Source organism: Myzus persicae, unplaced genomic scaffold (genome assembly GCF_001856785.1).
Source record: "Myzus persicae strain clone G006 unplaced genomic scaffold, MPER_G0061.0, whole genome shotgun sequence".
Taxonomy (NCBI): domain Eukaryota; kingdom Metazoa; phylum Arthropoda; class Insecta; order Hemiptera; family Aphididae; genus Myzus; species Myzus persicae.
This window is the reverse complement of record NW_019101135.1, coordinates 854,925-878,888: the sequence shown is the minus strand read 5'-3', so window position 1 is coordinate 878,888 and position 23,964 is coordinate 854,925. Positions and strand designations below refer to the sequence as shown.

General features: G+C 26.5%; 2 protein-coding genes across 5 annotated transcripts in view; one reads left to right on the top strand and one right to left on the bottom strand.

Moving 5' to 3' along the window:
* LOC111027821 (ecotropic viral integration site 5 ortholog) overlaps nt 1-14,989 on the bottom strand; it is a 28,989-nt gene extending 14,000 nt beyond the window's left edge. For 2 of the 4 annotated variants that reach the window (XM_022306270.1, XM_022306271.1), the window contains exon 1: nt 14,766-14,989. The gene's annotated coding sequence lies outside the window, so the exon portion shown is untranslated. Of the gene's footprint in view, nt 1-10,864; nt 11,089-14,765 lie in introns of those variants that run through there. The other 2 variants (XM_022306268.1, XM_022306269.1) reach the window with 2 other exon arrangements.
* Nucleotides 14,990-15,449: 460 nt separating this feature from the next.
* LOC111027823 (peptidyl-prolyl cis-trans isomerase NIMA-interacting 1-like) lies at nt 15,450-18,046 on the top strand. Its single transcript, XM_022306273.1, has 3 exons — nt 15,450-15,816; nt 17,284-17,496; nt 17,559-18,046. Exons 1-3 carry the CDS (start codon nt 15,759-15,761, stop codon nt 17,777-17,779), a joined length of 492 nt encoding a protein of 163 aa, XP_022161965.1. The 5' UTR covers nt 15,450-15,758; the 3' UTR covers nt 17,780-18,046.
* The last annotated feature ends 5,918 nt before the right edge of the window (nt 18,047-23,964 follow it).

Here is a 23,964-nt window from a genome sequence, read left to right as displayed (position 1 = left end):
TTAAAAGTCCGGAAAAACAAGTCCGAATAAACGGAAAAAAAGCTCGAGAAAAAAATTATTTCCAAAAAATTAATATTTATTATAATTCAGAAATATTATTTTGATTATGACAACAATATACAGAAGTTACAAATTTTTTTACAATACACCTATTATATTTACATGGTGCCTATTTTATTTTACGATTTATTTTCTTCGGTTATCTGTTTACTACACTATTGTAGATATCAAGGAAATTAATTAGTACATATTAAAATATTATTGTCTAATATACTTCAGCTAATACTGATTAATTTTAGATTTATGAAATGTTGTGAGACATGTAGATTCAAGATATATTATGGGATAAAGTATATTACGGATATTAATTCAAATCTGATAAATATAAAATCTTAAAAGCATTTTATTTTATAATGTTTTTATTACTAAAATAACAAAAAAACGTCTATAAATATGTTCATAAAAAGAATATAAAAGAGATATAAACCAATAAACCTATACTAGTGGTTTATTCTAAAATCCATTAAATACATTATAAATATATTATAAATATGATAAAGAATAGATATATAGTAGAGTAGTTATACGTAACATGAAAAAGAGGATATCCCTTTTAAGTTTTTTGATCTAACATTTGTTTTGAATTTGGAACAAAGCGGAAATTGAGAAAGCAGTTAAGCTTACAATGTGTTCTTTATGTTTTAGTTCGGTTAACGTTTAGGGGTAATGAAACAATTCTAAGTTTCATGCAACATACGTATTATGCATACATTCTTTTTAGTAAAAATAGGAGCACTTATAAATAATATACAACCGATTCTAGTAATATTACATTTTATGATTTCGATTACTTTTAACTTTTAAGCACCCTGCACTATTCGATGTATCCAACACGGAATAATTTTAGATTCTAAGAGGCGCGATGAATATATTAATTTTACAATGATGTGTGTTTTTTTTTTGTGCTTGGTGGAAAATTGAACCCAGTTAATACCTTTGAGAATTCAAAATTGAAAATTCTCAGTAAATTTTCAAAAGCATTAGAGAACAAAAAAGTTAAGGAAAAATAAGAATTTTTGAGAAAAACTAGTTTTTGACAAAATCGAAGTTGTGTTTTTGGTGTAACTAAAAATACCATTAGATCCTTGATATTTTCACCGAATGTTTATACTAGTATTTCCTATAGAGCAGCGTTTCTTAAACTGTGTTCCGTGGAACCCCAGGGGGTTCCACGAAACTTGTGGTTTTTTTTTCAAAATTTTAAATTTTAAATGTTGACACATTATTATAAGTTTTATTGCAAATAATCCTTACATAAAATGACGCATTGAAAGTATTGAAACAAAGTAGTGGTTCTAATTGTCGAGCTGTAATAACTTATTGTTAAAAGCTCAATATAAAAAAGCTAAAAAAAAGTTGGGGTTCCACGGTAAAAGTGCACATAAAAAGGGTACCGCGGATAAAAAAGTTTAAGGAACGTTGCTATGGAGTATACTAAGTTAAAAATTTTAATCTCTTTGAGCTATTTATAGGTATCAGAAAAATTTGTATTCTATAAGTTAGTTTTTAGTTTAAATTAGAAATTCATAAAAAGTAGTTTTAAAATAAGTTTTGCTATCTTAATCGAAAAAAAGAACTTTTACCAGAAACTCAAATTTATTTAAATCGTATGAAGTTAATGTTTTTGACATTAAACCCATAAATAAACGATCTCTTATGAAACCATGGTTTAGATATAGTCATTAGTCATATAGATATTTAAGGTGATGCATCATCTTCTTTGGTTGTAATTCAGTAACGAATAACCGTAGGTACTAAATTTAACAACCAATATTTTTATTATCTTTTTCTATTTGACTTTTTCTTTTTTTTAGTTTTTTTCTACAAATATTGATAAAAATGTTTTCGCTGAGTCAACCGTTTGGAAATTTAATACAAGGATCCTCCTAACTTGTTATAGTAGCGGTTCAAAAATATTAAAGATATTTGGGCACGGTTTTCTTTATGAGGATTTAAAGATCAAATTTTGGCATAATTCATAAAAATCACAAAAATGTGTGCATTTTTTTATTGTAAAAAAATTTAAAAATGTCAAATTTAAAACTAAGTTTTACATATAACTAGGTACATAACTTACTTTAACATCCAACACATAAATTGTATCATTAATCGTTAAATAAATTACTTTAGTGTCAATAATTGCATAAAGTATGACTTAATAAGATAATATATCCTTTGATCAGAATAGATTTTATATCACTGAATTCAAATTTAACACATCCATTACAGTGACCCAGACGACACCTACTAAACAGCAAAACGGAGCCACTTGTCCACCTTTTTTATTTTTAAGTATTTCAAAAATAATATAAAGAAACATTTCTTCAAATAATTATCAATAATAAATATTTATCATAGTAATATACACTACATAGCTCAACTGTAGTCTTGATTCTTGAACTACAGTCAGCTCTTTGTCAAGGCCAAGCTGGTAAAATACTCTTGCATCTAGCTATATCATCTAGCTCACACGACTTCATAATATCTACTCGGCCACACCTCATCATTTTAATTTCTGAAAGAATTGAAATTAATTATGCTATCTTTACCATCCACTCTAAAGCCTAGTGTAATAACGTTATTAACAGTTAAAAAACACATTAAATCTAATACTTTTTTATTATATTTTTATTTTAAAAACAACAATATATTTACAATCTGTATACATATGATACAATAAGTAAATTTTTTAACATTATTTACAAGGCATGTGGGCGTGATAGAAGGGGGCATCCAATGACACTACTTCAATAATAAATTTTGATTTTTGATTTTGATTAGTAAGTTTTTGTGCTGATTATAAAAGTAAATCACGCGACCAGTTACGTTTAAGGCGTCGAGGAGGATTGTTGGGAATGGTGGAAGAGGAAAGATTAGAAATTAGAGGGTTAGGGTATACTTATGCATATTTATTATTCTATGAATGTTACAGAGGTTTAACTTCCAATGTAATGTATTATAGATTTTGAGCAAATCAAGAAATATATACCTAGGTATAATTATTTGTTTTGTGTGTTATATATTTTTTTTTATTAGAAACAATACTTAGTTATAACATAAACTAAATACATTGAAGTATCTTAAATTGTATTTAGACATACCTAATGTATAAACTATAAATGTACAGTTTTATTTTTTATATAATTGTTCACAACTAACAGCAGTTGTTTACACTCAAATAGTGTACAGGTAAATTACTTGTGCGGTACAGATAATTGAATCGTTCTATAATGATAATTAATGTAAATTTGTGCGCCTAAATAATAATTAAAACTAATTGTATTCAACACGATGGCGTATAGTGTAATAATGTATATTCTGTGTCAATAGATAGTAACTTAGTATATAGGGACGTAAGTATCACGAGTGTATAATTATATAATCAGTGTAATAAGTAAATCTAAAACTCATATATGGAATGTTATTTTTTGCTTGTTCGAGAATTTTACAAATTATATTTTCCATCAAAAAAATGTACACTTAATTTTTTAAAATTCATCAACTTGGATTTAATTGTTATAGTTCTATAAGTCTATTATTAGTCTTTAAAATCAAAATAAAGTGTACCTAATTAAGGTATTTAATACCTCTAAATTATAATTACTATGCTAGGTACAGTTTTAACTTTATATTAACGTATATCATATTATATATAGCTATATTGTATTAAGTATACACACATTTACGAAATATTACTATTTTATACATAGTATTTATAAATCGGTTTGTTTTAAATTTTTAATAAATAGTAACTTTACAGTCTTTACTTGCACAGTATCATCATTATGTGAAATATTAGGAGTTTGAAATAAAAATAAATTATTTATAGAATCCATCGTAATACGTGGATACTTAACAGTAGTACCTATCTAATTTAAAAATAAATGTATTGTTATTGCCGTTAGTATTACATTCATCTCTACATTACATGTATTGAAATCTGAAGATAAAATCCATTAAAAAATGTAATGCATTATTTATGTGTACTCTTCTGAAGTACTATAATATATTATACATTAATCGCTTTTATAATCTATATTCTGAATAATGTTTTCATTTTAGTTCAAACACATTGATTGATTCTTAAGTGGAATATATAATATATAAATATACGTTTAAACCAATTGAAATAATTGTGTCTACACGGTTGTAAAGAATTACCATTTTTTTAAATTCTTTCTATTATTCACCACGCGTTAAATATGACGTAATTTATGCCACTAACCTGACCGACCTCGAAAACACTTTGCAACACCTGATCAAACCGAAAGCATACAATTTTCCGCCATACAAACGGACTTTTTAACGTTAATATGACAACAAATTACAACTGATTAAATATAACATTGTTTTTCTTTTTTTTACTAACAATTGAATTACGATTATCCATGATAGAAGTGTTGAGTTTTTTCAACAGCTTAAAAATTATAATATAAAATATATTTAATGAATATACATATACATCATATTATACAACAATTGAATAGGTCATCATTCAAGCAAATGTCTTAAAACTTTAAAACAATGGCAAATATAAAAATGCAGTTGAAAACGAGTTTGAATTATATGATTGTAGGTGATTGATTTTTTTTTTAGTTACATCAAGAATTAACTATAAGGAACTTCATAACCTCGTTCTAAACGATAAAACTTTTATTATTTTTTATTAAATATAAGTTAATATTATGTATTTAAAATTATGCACTGCGACACATTATAGCAATATATTTTCTATTTTTACGAAACTTGTTAAGTGCAATATATTTAAACAAATGAGCGCACATATCCATTTTTGTACTGTAAAATTTAATACTTAATGTTTTGTCGTGTACACAAAAATGTTAAGCTATAAAAACTATCATAAACAAATAAATATACAATAGTAAATGTACCTAATAGATGTTAATTGAATAGATACGGACTTATAAATGTCAATTAAATAATATTTAAATTTGTAAAAGCTGGTATTCAAAGTTATAACTGTTCATTGACGATAGGAGTTTTAAAAAATATGTTTGTTATCATATTATATCACTGTGTTCATAATATGAAGGTGCTCAAAGTAATAACTAATAAAGTATTCTTAAGTATTAATCGTATATATGTCATTATGGATCTATTATATTTCCAAACTAGTTTTCAAGCTTTTTTTATTTTTTTATTTTTAAGTTATAACAAAATAGTTGGAAAAAGGGATAAATAGGTAACTGCTTTTCTTTACAGTAGGTAAAGAGAGTAATTTGACAAAGCACTCTCATTACATTCATCGTAAGTAAAACAAATCCTATTTTGATTTAACGGAAGTTATTTTAAAAATATTAAATTAAAGAAAGGTAATATAGAAAACAGATATTTAATATTAAGCGATAAATATTTAAATTCAAATCATTAAGGTGCTTTATTTAAATTATTTTCAGAAATTAAACCAAATGTGAAGCAACAGAGTTGACTATAGTATTTGGAGCGTAATTTTTGTATGCTACATGTGTAGTGGACGACGGAAACCACAAATCGAATATCGACATAAGCACTTTGAATAGGAAATGATTTTAATAAAATTAAAAACGTATTAGTACTTTTTTCTCCAAATATACAACTAAAATGTACCTATATTTGTCCGCTATACCTATTGTATATTGAATATAAAAGTATTACGAATGTGAGAGAGAAGAAAATTTTTTTGTTTGGTTGGGCATGAATGGCGAAAAAATGGTAATAGGATCGATATACAGTTGGACCAAATGAGGTCATTGTTGACCATTACTCTCTAGGGAATCTCATAAAAAACATTTTACACTATAATATATTAGGTATATGGTGTTCAACATATTAATATAAATTATTTAAAGTCTAAAAACATTAAACATGTTTAGTTGTTGTTAAAAAAAACGTAAAATAAAAGTTATCGAGAGTTTTTAATTATTTACTTTAGGAAAGTTAAAACAAGGTAATTATAATTTTATAATTTAAAGTAGAAGCGACACTAGAAAAACAAAATATTTTGAATCCAATTAATAAAAGGTTTGGACATTACAATTATATTATGTTATCATACATAGTTTACAATCTTATAAGACTTAATGTACCGATCTATTACACAATATTTATCATATTTTTGGTATGTTTTGATTTTAATTTGTCATTAAGTAAATTCAAATGAAGATCTAGATAAGTGATATAAAAGAAAGCCACAAAAGTGAAGACAAATTCTAAAATGTTTTTTAAGATAACATATTGAGATATATAATTGACAAAAGTAAATACTTAATTTAAACCCTTGAAATAATGTCATACTATTGTAATACTGTATTTTGTATCATGTGGAGAAAGAATAATTAATATATTTTTATTAAATTTTCAAATTAAACTTGATGAAAGTAATGATTCATGAATGATAGTATAAAAAAAGAATAGGTAGGTAATTCGTAAAAATTAGAAACAATTTTAATATAAACTTAATGAATTATTTTGATATTCTATAGGCCCACAGTAGGAGCGTCCCTAGAAAATTTCCAGGGGGGGAGGGGTGGACCTATAAATTACATTTTTATAGTTATTATTTTATTGACAATGAGAGTACAATTGTATACATTAAACATTGTCATGGGAGGGGAACAATCATAATATTATAATATTCCTATGTTATATTTGAGTTTCATAATGATGGATGAATAAATAACAAGTATTATTAACAATAAACAATAAATTAAAAAGATTAGTTTATCTTTTGTCGAGGATTTAATGACAATTATGAACATGGGAGTTACATTACATTTAACAGACGCAAAATGTATATTGTATAATGAATAATGTAAATGTGTGTTATTATAGAAACATGTTCATTTTAAATATTATTTAATAATCAAGTTGCATAATATGAAATAATATATTTTTAAATAATTTTCATAGTTACTATAGTTTTAGTTGTTTAAAAATCATTTCTTGTTTATTCAATAATTGTATTAAAGATAAAATTAATTAAGAAAAAAATTCAAAAAATGAAATTACAATACATTTTAACAATATTTATGAGCCTTATTTTTAGGTATCAAATTGTCTTTGTATTATAGAGAATACCTGTGGGGTCAAATTTAATATTAACGGTGATGTGAAAATATGCTGCACACTCGTACGCGTAGGCAACACGTGGGACGGATCTGTAGGAATCACTAATTAGAATAACAAATCAAATCCTACAGGCTTGGTACGGGAGTATGGAGTATAAAACCAATACAAAATATACTTTGAATTTAAACATTTAAATAATTGTAAAAGTTGATAAATTTTTAAATTGTATCATAAACAATAATGTTAAGATATCGTATGTAAGAAGATTTAAACTAAATATGTATGCCAAGAAACAAAAACTAGTAAACAAAATAAAAATAAAAAGTAATTTTAAATTATTAACTATGTATATTTGCTTAAAAAATTATACTCTGTTCTACAATATGTGTCTAGTGAGTCACTGTAATGGGTGTTTTAAATTTGAATTCAATTATATAAAACTATTGTATACGAAAAACGATTCTGAGCGAAGAAGGTCTGTCAGCTTATAATATTACTTAGTAGGTACCTATATTAGATGATACTAAATTACCTATATTTGATGATTTTACAGTAATTTATTTTACTACTGGGCACTAGTACTACAATCGGTTAAATTCATTTTTGCCTAAAGAATTACATTTGAAAATGTCATTATGTGTATACAATGTATAGTAATATACTTAAAAAGTTTCATATACCCACGAATAATATGTTTAAATTACAACAAAATAACTAAAATCGTTATTCTTGGCGTTAATTTGTAATTTCGTTCAAATATAACTTAAAATGTCTGTCAAAGATAACCGTGCTCATATTTGTTATAGATTTTTTGGTTGCAGTATGCACTGTTTATGAGCATCGTTGTTTAAAATTTTTAATCTTTAGCCATAGAAATTGAACATTTTATAACTTTTTAATTATAAAATAATTAAAATAAAGATTTTGATAAATTTTGTCAAAATTTGAATTTAAATACTTAAATTATAGAATAAATCAAAGAATTTTGTTGATTTACGGATGAATATCTAATGTCTAACTTCAAACGCTCATATAAAATTAATTTGACTTTTTGGTTAACTTTTTTTGTGTAGTCTTGTATTAAATTTGCAATTATACTAAAAAAAACAAAATCGATTTTTTTCGAAAACTGGTTTTGCGTAATAATCTCAGTTTTTCCTGCCACTTTTGAAAACTATTAGATATTTTTTATTTTGGACCCCTTAAGTACCAACCATATACACTTTCCTACTAGAAAAGATGCTGATGAAGAATATCAAAGGATTTTTACTGCCCCAAAAGCTGACGACTGACGACGGACACAAAAAAAACACACATAATATTGTAAAATCAATACATTCATCGCTCCGCTTACAATCTAAAAACTTTTTTCAACTTCTACGTTCGGTTCCTTAGAGTACCGACTAGATCCACTTTGCTACCAGTAACTATACTCTCAAGTTTGAAGATAAAAGCGTTTTTTCCGCTGCAAAATGTGATAACAGATAAAAAAGCACACATCATTGTAAAACGTATGAACAATACATTCATCACTCCCCTCAGGTCTAAAAGGGTGGTTTTCATATAGAAAAGAAGTTTATATTTCATATTTAACGAACAACATAGCATTTTTTTTCGTGGAAGAGAATTTAGCTGTTATATTATAGAAGAAATAACACATAATATTTTCGAAATACCACAATGGTTATAATAACAAAGAACATTATAACCAAATTATATTAACATAAGACAGGTACATAAACGAGTAATGAAATTACATCACGGATACATGCAATAATAGTATAGTATAGTATAGTATAATAGTAGGTAGTACACAAAACAGTTTTCTTCGTGCTTATAAACTACATTGATAAGAATTATATAATTGTGAAATGTTGTTCTTACGTTGTAGTACTGAACAATTATTTAATATATATTACCTATCTGTCATATAAGTATTATTAAAAGAAAAAAAATTTTTAAAATACACACATTAAAAAAAATGTATTTGTGTAGTAAGTTAAGGTTTGTAAATTAAAAGTTGAAAAATCAACATTATTATACTATAATAGAAAATGATAATAGGTATGTATATACCTATACATAGGCTATAATATGTTAAAGGTATAGAATATGAGTCTTTTGGGTAACTAAAATGTAGTAATTTGCATCCCATAACGATTTTATTTCTATACATCAGAAAACATTTATACATAAATACATGTTATACGAATATTATGAGTTATGACTTTTATAATACAGAAACTACAGAGATATATTGGGAGAATAATGTTTAACGAATTTAAATTACACACAAAATAGGGGACGAAGCGCGAAATAGAATATTTAAAACGTCAGTATAGATAAAGATTTTTTGATTTAAAACAATTAAAATATTGGTTTTTATCTCTGATTAAATTGCGAAAAGGTAGGTATTAAAGAATTTATAGGCAATTTGTAATTAATTTATCATTTTTATGAACCAACAACAAATATATTACAGAAAGTAGGCCTGTCTTAATACTAATGATGCAATCAATTCGAAATATGTTCGGTTCAATGGTTTTTAGGTATTTTAAAACGTTAAATGTGTAAATTATGTCCATGGCCAATTACAATACCAAAATGATTTTCCAACGTCAGTAAAATGATTTGAAAATTGATCGCAACTTGCTGGTTAAATAGTCCTTGAAATTCAATTTTGTGTAAAAAGGGGGGAAATTCTATAGAATCCTTGAACTATATAATGGTGCCTATAGTCAAATTATCTATTACCTTGTATATTTCCGTGGATTTATTTGGGGATATGTATATCCTACATTTGAAATAGTATACCAAATGGAACTAAACAATAATTTATTTGTATAACTTAGGAATAATTAAGAAAATACTGTCAAAAATATTGTTTAATTATAGATCATTTTTAGTTATACAAACATTTAATTTAATTGAGAGTTGAATAATAATATTATACACCTATAATGTACAATATAGGTAATACGTGTGTTAATAATAATTCAATGAAGTACCTATGAAGTAATTATTCTGTAAGTTGATATAGATTTTTTTTTAAATTGTTATAAAAATATGTAGAACATAAGACAATGAAAAATTGCTACTCTCAAAATAACGTTAATGATAATCATTAATTTAATTTGTCCTACGTGCAAAGAAAAATAATATATAATATACAGTTCATATACCTACATGGCTACATTACCTTCAACCGTTATGAATTCGTTTTTCACCAATTAACCAACCAAGCACCGTTAGGATGGACAAAGATAGTTAGTAATAAGAAATAACTAATAACTTTGTATGCTACATGCACACAATTATTATGGTTCTTATAGAATATTATTAAACAAAAAAAATAGAAAAATATTTTATTATAACTATTTACTATAAAATTACAGAGGTACACGTTATTTTACACAGAAGTGTTAAAAAAAAAAATGTTAAACTTATAAATTATTACTGGCCAGTATTTTTACGTAGAGATAAATCTATAAACGCTCTACAAATATGTATAGCATGTAACTATGTAAGAACTTGTATGAAAAATGAAAAAAATCATTTTTTAGCAGAATGAATTTAATTGTAAAATATTATAACTCATATTACGTTAGATTGATTGAGTTCAGATAAAGTACCAATATGTAATATTTTTGGTTATAAGACGTTGGATAAATAAATGTTTACAGTACTTAATAATATTTATAATTTACTTTGTATACTGAAAATCGTTTAAATTTACCATAATAGTTAAGAAATTAAATCATCCGTCGCGAAAAATAGTCATGTATGAGCATTTCGTTTGAGGTTTAAATATATCTATCGAAGTTTCAAACAAGTATTCAAAATACAACACTGTGGTAGCAAAAACAAAAAAAATACACAATAATAGAAAAAAAGAACTACACTAAACGCACGAGGACATGGTCCGTTCAATGACCGGCGATGACTGCGAAGTGGCAAGTGCGAGACTACTAACTACACTGCCGTAGTTGCGATGGTGTGTCAGTTCAGTTGAACCTCCAGAAGCGCATATTATGTAGGTACACGATATGTTCAGTTAATGTCCTATTTATTACACCTACGTAGGCGCGTGCTAATATTTTAAAATATCTACTAAAACAGACTAAATCGTATGAAATGTTATCAAGAGTACAAAAATTGAATCTAATTTTAATTATTAATTATTTGATTTAGTAATAAAAACTCGAATATTAAAAGTGTCATATCTAGAAATTATTTTATTATTATTACTTGAATTTAATCCGGAAATACGTTGTTTAAAAAGTGTAGATATATTTTGGCAAAAGAAAAAAAAAGTTTTTTGGTTATGTAAGGCGTTGAGTGTCTATACAATCTATATTGATATTATACTGGAGATCACTGTGTGACGAATGACAAGTGAATTAAAATATTTTGATATACTCAGGCACTCAGCTGTTGACTGTTATTATAGGTGTCTCGGAGAATTGGAAGGAAATCGTGTGCTAATATTAAAAACTACTTCTCTCCCTTTCACTTTCGCTTTTGTTAAATTAACGATATACACTTTGAAAAGTATATATACATTGTTTGGACCACACAAACAAATGTACACATATCTTGATAGTTTTTTTAGATCGAGACTATAATACCCTACCGAATAACTAATGCTTAACATTTGAAACAATAAAAGGTTTAAATGTATGAAATGGAAATAACATATGCAATAATTATAAGTATATCATAAAACACTTAAAAAAATAAAACTTAATGATTTTAATCAAACAATGATATAATTAGGAGAAAAAAAATTATAGGTTTAAACAGGAACTTTTATTAATTCATTAAATGCACTTAGTTTGAGAACATATTTTAGGATATCTTTCAATATTTAGACATTTCATACTCCTATGGATTAAAAATGTATAGAACATTTTTTTTACATTTCATCTGCACAAAATGTGGGTGTATGTAGAGCCATGCTAAACGTGAGGTAATACATTAACTATACGAAAAGGGAAAAGCGGCTAGGGCATGAATTTTATGAGTGCCCAATTAAAAGATAAATATAACATAAATATATATTATGTATATAATATATATACCTATAATTGTAATTTGTTGGCTCCGATAGAGATTTAAATGTATTCAAAATTTTAACTATTCTAAAAGATATACTAAATTTATATTCATGTAGAAACTGGTGCCAGACAATATGAAGCCCATAGTGTGGTGTGCGTTCAATATTTTTAGGCAGTCCGTTTCTTCTAATGATTTAAACAGTACTTAAAAATTCTGAGTAATGAATGTATTAGTTGTACCAAGATATGTTTTTTTTTAAAAGACACTAAAATCTTATATACATCATCTTTGAATGGATACTGCTTACAACTAACTGTATTCTAAGAGATTTTAGGTAGATAATTGGTAAATACTTAGTAAGTATGATGTATTAAAGAATTGTATTTATGTTAAGTATTATTGCATTAAATTACCATTATTATGAAGTACTGAAATATATATGTATAACATCATCTAAGTTCAATCTCACAGCTAGGTATGAATCAGGGAATAATTCGATTATGATACTATATTAATAAAATAACTGTTTCAGTTATTAATTTGTAACCAGTGTTGGCTTAGGTTATTAATTTTCCAAGTCTTTGTGATCTTGATGAAATGTGTAGGTATAAATGCATCAAACATTTTTTTATAGGTAATGTATTTATTGTTAATTTTTAATGAGTGTATTGTTATTTCCCAATTAATGTATATTGTAAAAAAAATCTTCCTAAATTAATTTTTATTTTATGTTTTTAATCTATTCATAAGTAAATAACAGCTATCAAATATTTGTTAAGTAACATATTTGGCATTAATAGTCCATTCTTTCTACTTAGTTACGTTTTATTGGTCAACAACATATAATATAAAACGCAATGTTTACCATTAAAAGGTACTACAATTAACGCTGTTTAAAATCTAATTTATTTTTATATTGTTACAGATAACTCTTAATCAAATAAATTTTTTTAATATTCAATAATTAAGGCATAAAAAATATTTTTTGATTCTTGATCAGGAGACAAAAGCGTTTTGAAAGTATAATAATTTATAATATATAGTGGAGGATAGTGAAAAGTTGAATACAGTCTTATTATGCATGTTAATGATGCGTTCAATTTATAATAGTGTTAACATTTTTATTCATAGCTTAGTTTACTTTTTAGTATAAGGGTAATTTATGATTTTTTCTATAGTTACTTAGTGGTTTTGTTATTGATTGTCTCCAGACAACCGTTGTTGTACTACACATTTTATAAAGATTTTAGGTACTTGTAATAAAACTGTTTTGAAAAGTAGTAAATTGTAACTTCATAATATACTATTTACAAATTAATAGTAACATATTTGATAATTATTTTTTTTATAATGACAAGTTAATGAACACTACTAAAAATTAAGACAATTTGCTAAGGATTACTTAATCATTATTTCTTAAGCCTTAACCATTATGACATATTTTATAATATAGTTATACAATCGATAGGTTTTTTTTGTAAAAACTAAAAATGAAATGCCAGCATTAAATATTTTGGTGAACACATTAAAATTAATTCTAACATATTTTAAAACAAATTCATAACATATAATTATGTAAGGTACATACTCGAAACCATAAACAGAATATAGCAACAAGTTAGCAATATGCTAACATGATTAATGATTATAATAAAATCAAATATAATTTCAAATATTAGAATTGATGTATTACTAGATCACATTCTAAACTTACCTATACATATGTAATATATAGAGATACTGTGATTTATCGACCATAAATATTGAATTTTTAGAATAAAGACGGTCGCCTAGTGGCCAGGCAATAATATATAAGTATTTTAGAGTGTATCATTTAACTACCTGATATTCTGATAGACAATTTTTTTGCAGTATCAGTATTATACTTTCACGAACCACATTATACCAACTGCACCTTACGTATCATACTCTGGAAATTTTAACTGTTGTTCGTTGTTTCAATCAAATCAGTTTGCATTATCCATATATCATAAAATAAATTATATTTCATAACTAATTGTTATCTCATAATATTGCATCAAAGTTTTTTAGTATGATCAGTATAATATACTTAATACGTTTGACAGAGCTACACTTATTTTGTCTATATTGTTCATACAGATGTGGCTACAAGCATTGAATACCAATAAAATATTTTTTACATGACATTGAATGTACTATTTTATAATTGTTGATTCATGATAATGAAGATAAGGCTAGTTGTCATCAATTACATAATAACTAATTCAGTAAAATATGGGTAGGTACCTACCTGAAATGATAATGATTAGATATATTTTGAAAAAACAAGTATACAATTATATGTGTCTAAAAGGGAAAATAAAACTAAATTAAATGTACAATTTAACATAAATACAAATTAATTTTATAGACAATCCCTATTCAAATTTAAACAACAAACTAAAATAAATGTAAATTTGATCAATAATCTGAATTTGATGGTAGGTATATGTAAATATAGAATTACTTCTAAACTAATTGAATTAAAATTTGGGTCAATAATTTCAAATAATTTACAACGGAATTAAATATAATATACGATGTTCCCAGGTACTTACCAATTGTAATTTGTTGACCCAACTGTAATTAGAATATTCCTGGACACGTCACAATCGAACACATCTGTGAATTTAACAATATTGCAATTTACATCAAAATTTGAGAAACTCGGATAAGCTTAATTGTTATACTTAATACTAATAAATAATTACTAATTACGATAGCGTAGATAAAAAAAAAGTTGTAAAAATGCAGTAAAAAAATTATATTTATTGAATTGCTTATCGATGTACAGAAATGATATTATAGTTTTTATCAAAATAATAATTATTAAACTTTCTAATTTCGCATCATTTTCGGACCGACTTGAAACGTTTTGCATCAACCCAAAACGTTTTACAGTGTATTGATTCAAATTTGGTCATAGTTACGTCCTATCAACCCTATGCAATGAGTTAAATCGACAAAACGAACACGTAGAATATATTCTTAAAAAATTAAAAACTAATTTATTCCAATTTAAATCTTAATAGCTATAAGATTTCAAAACGTTGGACATCAGAACATTCAACATTTGACTGATATTCAACTGACTATAATAAATATTAAATACGTTTCTCCAATTTTCTCGGTATAGTTGCCAAAGAGAATAAAAACTCGATCAGCTGAGAGTTTTGTTTATGGCTTGCCGTCGTTACCACTATAAAACTGGTCACTGGTACTGCCGTTGAACCAGACTGTGGGCCGTGGGGTTAGTTTTCGGCCGCCTTCGGTATTGTGATTTGTGATTAAAATTTCGTTCGGTCTGGCTCCGTTGTTTATACGTTTGTTAGCAACTTAGCTTTTCACCCCGTGTAAACCATTAATCGTAAACCTGCAATATAAAATATATGCACATTTATGTGGTATTAAAATTAAAAGAGTGAACAACATTTGTAATTTCCTCCATTTATTTCTACGTTAACTAACATAAATACGGTGTTTTGACTATATTCAGTTATTCGTTGGCGTCACAAGAACGTAACGGAAAACCGGAGTTTTCGAACAGGACAATGAGCGAAGAAGAACAACTTCCGACCGGATGGGAGAAGCGAGTGAGCCGGTCTACCGGTATGTTCACATAAAATTAGGGAATTATTTTCTGTGTCTGGACATGATGGAATTTAATATTTTCAAACTTACCATTATTCTATTTAGGTTCTTGTTGCGTAAGATTTTGGCAGTACCAAATAATATGGCCATTTCGGTATTTGGCTGAGACCTATGAGTTTCTGATTTTAAATTTTGTTTTAAATAGCATTGCAGTTTTTTTCGGTGTATTTGTGTTTTATCTCGGTTTATCCTACTTTTTATTATCAGCCATCGTTTTCACATTTTTTTAACACTTAATTAGGTATTTGTAAAAATTCAAATTGCTCTGAATATGATAGATACTATGATTAATATGTGATTAATATTTTATGATTGATAACACATGTCTTATATATATCACATTATATTAGTAGTAATTAAGATTTGGTAACCAATTAAAACTAACATAATATGCATTAAAAGAACTTAATTAGGTCCTTATATTAAAAGTATAAGAAGTACCTATTCAGGTTTATTGAAAATAAAATATCAAATTTTATGTCTATAGATATTTACTTAACAAAAATACAATTAAAAATTATCTGATTTATTTTGATGTGTACTTAACATAGATGTGCGCCTTACGTCGATGTACGAGTATCACGCTCTCTTTAAATAATAGGTATAACCAACATAATCTTAGGACAGGTCTTTTTTCTTTTTAATTCTTCCTAGGCAACAAAATAAAATAAATTAAAGAAAAATCTTAATAGTAATATTTTGGATTATAGTTTTAAAAATTAAATAGGTTTAAAATTAACAATGACTACTGTATTTTTTTCAAGATTGTTTTCCTCTAAAGGACATCTCATCAAAATATGTATGCAAAAAATGTCCTTTAAAAACATGTTTGCACGTTCCAAAAATATGGGTTACTGAGTGGTTTTATTGTAATAACACCTATGAACAAAATTGTAGAGGAGATTAAAATCCTTCTAGAAAATGAAGCTTGATTTTTGAAGTTTTAAGTCTTTAAATTATCTGTTGAAAAAAATAAAATATGAGAATTCTTTAACATGGAATATTTTACAAAGTTTTACAGATATCAAAAATTGGGCTTCCTTACGGATCCAGATTTGAATTTGGTCTATAAATTTGTTCATTGGTGTTTTTACGATAAAACCACTCAATAACAAGTATGTTCTTGAAACACGCAAAGTATATTTTTTAAGAAAACCGCATATAATTACAGCCGACTGGTGCGGTAACACATGACTGAAAACGCTAACTCTTGAGTGTTTTATGTTGATATGTTTCAGTGAGATGTCGAATTCCCTATTCTGCATGTTAAACATACTTATTGATATTTATCTCGAATAATTTTAATTTTAAGTTAACAAGTAGTTTTAAAACAATATGTCCCCATTAATAAATGTATGTAATTAAAACAGTAATAAATGATCCAAGTATATATAGAATTGGATTAATTTTATTATAACTTTTCAGGTCAAACTTATTATTTAAACTTATTAACTAAAGAAAGCCAATGGTCTGTACCAACAAAACCAGCATCAGAAAATACAGGCTCAACTAATTCTGGTCCCGAACAAGTACAATGTAGTCATTTATTGGTTAAACATGAAAAATCACGGCGACCGTCATCGTGGCGGGAAGAACGTATTACTAGATCAAAATCTGAAGCAATTGACATCATTAAATGTAAATATATTCCTATTTAGTTTACTTAGATTTTCAATAAAATTTAAATTGTATATTTACAGCTTATCGCGAACAAATTGTTTCCGGCAAAGCATCATTTGCTGAACTTGCCCAGAAATATTCTGATTGTAGTTCAGCCAAACGTGGTGGTGATTTGGGACCATTTACTAGAGGCACAATGCAAAAGCCATTTGAAGATGCATCATTTGCATTAAAAATTGGAGAGCTTAGCGAACCTATTCATACTGATTCTGGTGTACACATAATTTTACGTACAGCTTGATCACGAATAACTGTTTTCTTTTATAATTCAAACTTTTGCCTTTTCTAATTTATTGTTTATTTCTGAGACACAATAATATGTATTGGTTGCCTTATTTAATACTGATTGCCATTTATAAATATTTTGTTTTGTATTCTTTATTTTCAACTGCTATAATTGTTTCTCAAATAACAGTAATATTATAATACAAATAAAAATGTAGAACATTTATAGTTACAGAATATTCATGACAGTTTTGAAATATTACTCTGCTTATATTTTTTTATATATATTTTTTTTTTGTTTCTAGAAAAATGTGATATTTAAAATTATTCTTTCTCATTCAAACATTTCAGTTCATAATCATTTATATTCTTATTTGATAAATATTTCATATTTTATTCACATTTTCATTGTGCATAATATAACCAATTGTTATTATTAAAATTAAACTGTAATACATTTTTATATTACAGTTTTTTAAGTCTCTATAGAACATTTTAAGTACCTTAAATGGCCATTGTATACTTTAGGCTACCCATCGTCAGTAGTGACCGGTTGCCATAGTTATGATAGTTAATTTTCTCAAAATATTATTTCACCTTTTTTTGGCATACTCATGGAAATATCATTGTTTTAAATATATTGTTTTGACATTAAATTAATTAACTCTTCTATTATTGTTCTTTTTACATCTACTTATGTCTTATATAGCAACCAATATTAATTATACATTATTTATACTTTATTCAAAATTATTTAAGTACTGGATGGGAACTGCTTTTAAATGAAAGTCTGAACATGTCCCTGCACACAAGCATTTGATTTTGAATATAGTATAGATGTCTCCAGAGTTTTATTGATGTTAATTTGGAGAAAATTATGATTTTTATGACAATATTGTACAAAAAAATTATAGTTTATAGCATATTAATTAATTTAAGACTCACAAATTACAAATAATGAAATAAATGTCAGTAAGTTAAATAAAATAATTTATCTAATCATTAATCAATATAATGTCATAAGTAATACTAGTATCAAAATCAAAATTATGTCATAAATGGAGAACCCAATCTTTTGTGATGTAGCATTTTTATTTATTGAATTGACTAAATAAATTTTAAATAATACATTTACTGATAATATTGTTGGTTTATATAATTACATAAAGTTATTGAGTTAAATTATTAAAAATGAAAACTTCATCAACGATTTTCTCTGTTTATTATGCAATTTGGATACATGTTCTATTTTAAACTTCAATACGGAAAATTGTGTTAGCATAAAATAATTTGTATAATTTCATATTTACGCAACAAATGATGGTACTGATAAGGTCACATTTTAATAATTAATGAGTTGTAATTCAAAAAGGAACAAACTTAAAGATATGACATTTTCATCAAACATTTATATTATTATTTGTAATAACCTTCAAAATATTATTGAGCATTTAAAGTTTATGATTCATAACAAAATTTTTAAAAACGTTGACAACGTATTACTATGTTCTTCTCTAGTTATTCTTACAGCAATTAAAAGTATCAAAAGTTCATAGTTGATTTACAATTTTTTTTTATACAATTGTTTGAAGTTTATTTTTTGAAGAAATTGTATATTCACATATTAGTTTTAATTGTAGATAGTGGCGCATTAATCTAATCGATAACCTAATTTATCTATTATATATGTCATTTAAGATTGTTTACATGGATGGGGGGCACAGTAAGGTACTGCATCCAGAATCTACATTAAAACTTAAAAATAAATGATTAAACGTCTAACGCATTACTTATTTATAGGTGCTTTGATTAAAGTATAAAAATGGCTAATGGAGTATCCTTAGATGTACAATGTCATAGTTTATTTTGAAGACCTCGGTGCCACTGATTGTAGACACTTAAATCTCATCATTAGCACCCGCCATCCCTTTAATTGGATGGGTATAGACAGTTGAGTACCTAAGTATGATTTTGATGATAAAAAAGTACAATCAAAATTGTAATGTGTACACTATTTATTAATGAAGTAAATAATATTATATTGAACAGCCTAAATCGTATCATCGATATAATTATGTTATATCTATATTATAAATCTCGTATAAACTTCCAGATCATTTTTATAATTGCTGGAAAGCATTTTGCTTCCTGCAGTAGGTACAAACAGGATCGAATTGTCTACCAGAGAACAACCTTGATTTTGACGGTTGAGCATTTTTACTGCTATGAGGTTATATCAGACGAAAAAAAAAGTTGTAAAACCATTAAATTATTAAATGTTATTAGATTGTTAGATTATTCATTTATTTAGATCTCAAACCTAACAAAGAAACAAATACATTCATATACCAAAGTTTTTAAAATACATTTGAGAAGAAAAATAACTGAGGACTAAAATAAAAATAAAATATTTAGGTAGTGATGAGTACAAGTACATATTATTTTTGTTGATAAAAAAAACATTCATTTTCTTAGGGAAAAAAAGAAAATCGTTTATCTTGACTTCTAAATAGGGGTAAATGTAGGTCTGTAGACAATAGTGTTACTTAACCTAACCTAACCTATTAAGAAGACGTCAATTAATTTTTTTTCTCTTTGACGCCCACGCAACAGCAAATTTTACGTTCTTAATAATGATTTTAATTTATAAGTTTATAATCACTATAATACCTGAAATCAGAGAAAAATTATAAATTATAAGAATTTTTTTAAGCTTCGGCAACTATTTACTGAAGCCATTAGCTGTAGGTTGTGTGGTACTGTAGGGTTATGGAACACGTGTATGTATTATATTTTAATTTTAATGCTAGTTATAAGTATTTTAAGATGTACGAACAATTTACAATTTTAAAATACTCATGACTCACTTTAAAATTAAAATAAAGTAAAAAGCCTATGAGTGGCCTTAGATAATAATCTTAATTTCAAATTTAAAAGAGGTGTTTTCACTAAAATTGTATAAACTATAATCATTATTGAGGACTTAAAATTTACGCGTGGGTCAAAGAAAGAAAAAATAAAAGTCGACATAATCTTAAGACTATAGTGAAAACTCAATTACTTTACATGATAAATGATAAATTGAAAACGTTGGTGTGTGTGAATGTTTGGTTTTCTTTTATTATTTTACCACCCATTTTGAATTTAGACATTTAGTTCAGCGCCTCTGAATCGATAATAAGGTAATTCTGAACAGAGTATTTTTTTGAGAGTTGTGGTTATAAAAACAATAATCGTGGTTGCTAATTTTCAACATTTTTCTTCAGAGCTTCTCATTGTGGGCAGGCCCGGCTTAAATGAGTTTAGGACTCTAGCACTGTCTAATATCTTTAACAATCTTAAATGGAGAAAATAATATTTTGAAAATATTGTGAGCCCTAGGCTGTGCGCCTGTGCCTATAGTGCCTATTCGGTAATATGGCCCTGTTGTAGATACACTTTCCTGTAAAAGACCTAAACCAAGAAGATGAAAAATGATTGATTTACGATTTTAATCAAAGTGCAATATTAATATGTTTAATATTTCTGGCGATTTAATATTTTTATTACTCTACAACATAATTATAATCATTGCTATTGATTATAAATACCTATTAGTATTTACAATACAACCACAGACATTATTATTCTTACATAAATAAAATATTAAAATGTAACCTAACCATAATTGCATCATTGCAATAATTCCTGTCTAGTGTCTACCATGTGGAATTTACACAAAATTAATTTATCTTCCTAAAAACTCTAGATTTTAGATTAATACATGAGTTGAGTGCCCTCGGCTCCGACTATATAGAGTTCAAAGATTAGAACTGTGCTTATGTACGATGTACCTACTATACCTATACGGCTATACCGTGAACCGTCTACAGCGTGCCGACTATAGATATCTATGATATGATATTTGTAATTTTGTTTTTATCAATTTAAAATAGAGGTACTTAAAAATGTACAATATTATCCAGCTATACACAGATAAAATACATTATCTACCTTCACATAATTTTAAATGATAAAACATTAGCTACTATCGGTATTCAGCACTCAGCTGTCACAACGATTCAATCAAAATTCAAAACAATACTAATAATCAACTTTATTATCACTACAAAACATTTAAATAGCTTAAGGTCTTAACTATTGTTAAACTAAAATAAAAAATTACACGTTCTTTTTTCCTAATTGTCGCTGTATACGAAAATACGAAAAGGAGCAAAATAATAAATTCCAATAGCTGTTATTAAGAGGCCTCACGATTACTAGATTCTAAGGAACATTTTATAGGCAACTTCATATGCATTCGGGGACATTCGTAGTAAAAGTAATTATATTATTATCGTGCATAGGTGATAGGTATACTAAATTATATTATTAGGTACTACTACACAGCATTAAGCAATTTTAGCTTTTTTTTTGTTTTTCTTCAAAGCCTACGTGGGTCGTGAAAAAAGTAGGCCTAATTGTCAAAAAAAGTGGGTCACGAGTACAAAAATGTCGATACTACTGTTTTAGAGAACAGTCGAATTTCGTTATTTTTTAGATTCATCGCATTCATTGTATTGATTTTACAAATTATGTATTTTTTTTTTTGTCTGCACACAAGATAGTTGGTTGAAATAATACATCAATTTTCATCGTCTAGAATCTAGTTTGTGATTTCGGGAGGTCATAATTTAAAATTCCCACTTAGTTTCCAATATCAAAAAAAAAAAAAAAAAATAATGTAAAACGGTTTTGGTGTAACATTAAAAAAAAATGACTGTAGATACATGCAATTTTCAGTAAATGCTTAAATTAGTATATTCCATACACCATAACATTAAAAAAATATATTAACTCATTTTGTGCCATTTATAATAGGCATGAGACATTTTCCATTACTATTAGTTTTTTTTAAAACTAATGTCGATAGTAAAATGTTCGCTCGGTAAAAAAACTTGAGAATTCAATACATGGTTCCTCGTGAGATTTATATACCAGTTTAAAAAAAAACTGAAAATATTGTCGTACAATGTAGGCTCGATTTCCACAAGCCGAATACATTAATTTTACACCAGCGTGTTGACGCGTTTCTTAATAATAATGGAAAATGAAAACCAAAAACGTTTATTTATATAAATCTACATGGGTAATCCTTGTAAGTTATTTTTCACTTAAACACATTCTCTCTGACCACAAATTGGCTTCAGTGTCTTTTCATAGTAACCGCGGCACAACCAACCGTCGGGGGTTCCACAGCGGGTCCATGAATCAAAATCGCCAAGTCGTCGGGACCACGTGGTCACGCAGATTCAAACAAACGGGCGCGTTTCGCACTCTGCGCACAGCCTGAACACACAAGCGGCACGGTGGAAGAGCAAAGTTAAACAGCTCGCATGACTGTCGTCAGGTGTCGTGAGGGTATGTGTGTATAACTAAACCATAAATATATTGTATCCTAAATCCTTCTCTTTTAATTTCAATGTTACTCTCAGTACTATAAAAATATATAAAATGTACTCGAAATCGCGGATGTTGACATGTTCTCATAGTCAAATAGTCCAATTCACGAGTATTATATTAAAAATAAACAAACTAGCATTGTAATATTATTACGGTTATTTCGGGTGTAATTTTTACTATTATTATTATATTGTATATTAAAACTAAATATTGTGGATGTCACGATTGTCACGCTTATTTAACTTTTATTGAAATTGATTGTTTTTCCATCTTGAAATTGCCGATTTACAACATCAAGGTGTAAAGCCGTACTTGTTCTCTGAGTAAAAGTGCTGAAAGTACAGTTTCACAAAAATTTTCTATGAACGTCTGAAGTTTACATTTTTACAAAATTGGATATTCACTTGAAAAAATAACAATTTCTTTTATAGAACAATACAACTTTATTAAAATGAAATAATTTAGCAAAGAGTAGGATTTTATAGTGAATAAATCTAGTCAATATATTATCTCAAAAGCAATAGATTTGCAAAGAAATGTGTAAGAATACCTAAACAAATTTAAAAAAAAAAAGTGATGGGTCAAATAGAATTAAAATTAATGCTGATAGAGTATAGAAATATACCAATTTCAGGAACAAACTTATAGCCTGCTCAGTTATTATTCAGTATAGAATAATATGTAAGACAAAAGTACCTACCAGTAAAGTATGAATTATTAATACTAGAAGAGTAAACAAGTTTAAAAATATAGAACGAA

What these genes read in the sequence shown, in the direction of transcription:
- LOC111027823 (XM_022306273.1), top strand. Translation starts at nt 15,759, where the DNA reads ATGAGCGAAGAAGAACAACTTCCGACCGGATGGGAGAAGCGAGTGAGC. An exon ending in GCGAGTGAGCCGGTCTACCG is followed by an intron (nt 15,817 to 17,283) that starts GTATGTTCACAT and finishes ATAACTTTTCAG; the next exon opens with GTCAAACTTATTATTTAAAC. An exon ending in AGCAATTGACATCATTAAAT is followed by an intron (nt 17,497 to 17,558) that starts GTAAATATATTC and finishes GTATATTTACAG; the next exon opens with CTTATCGCGAACAAATTGTT.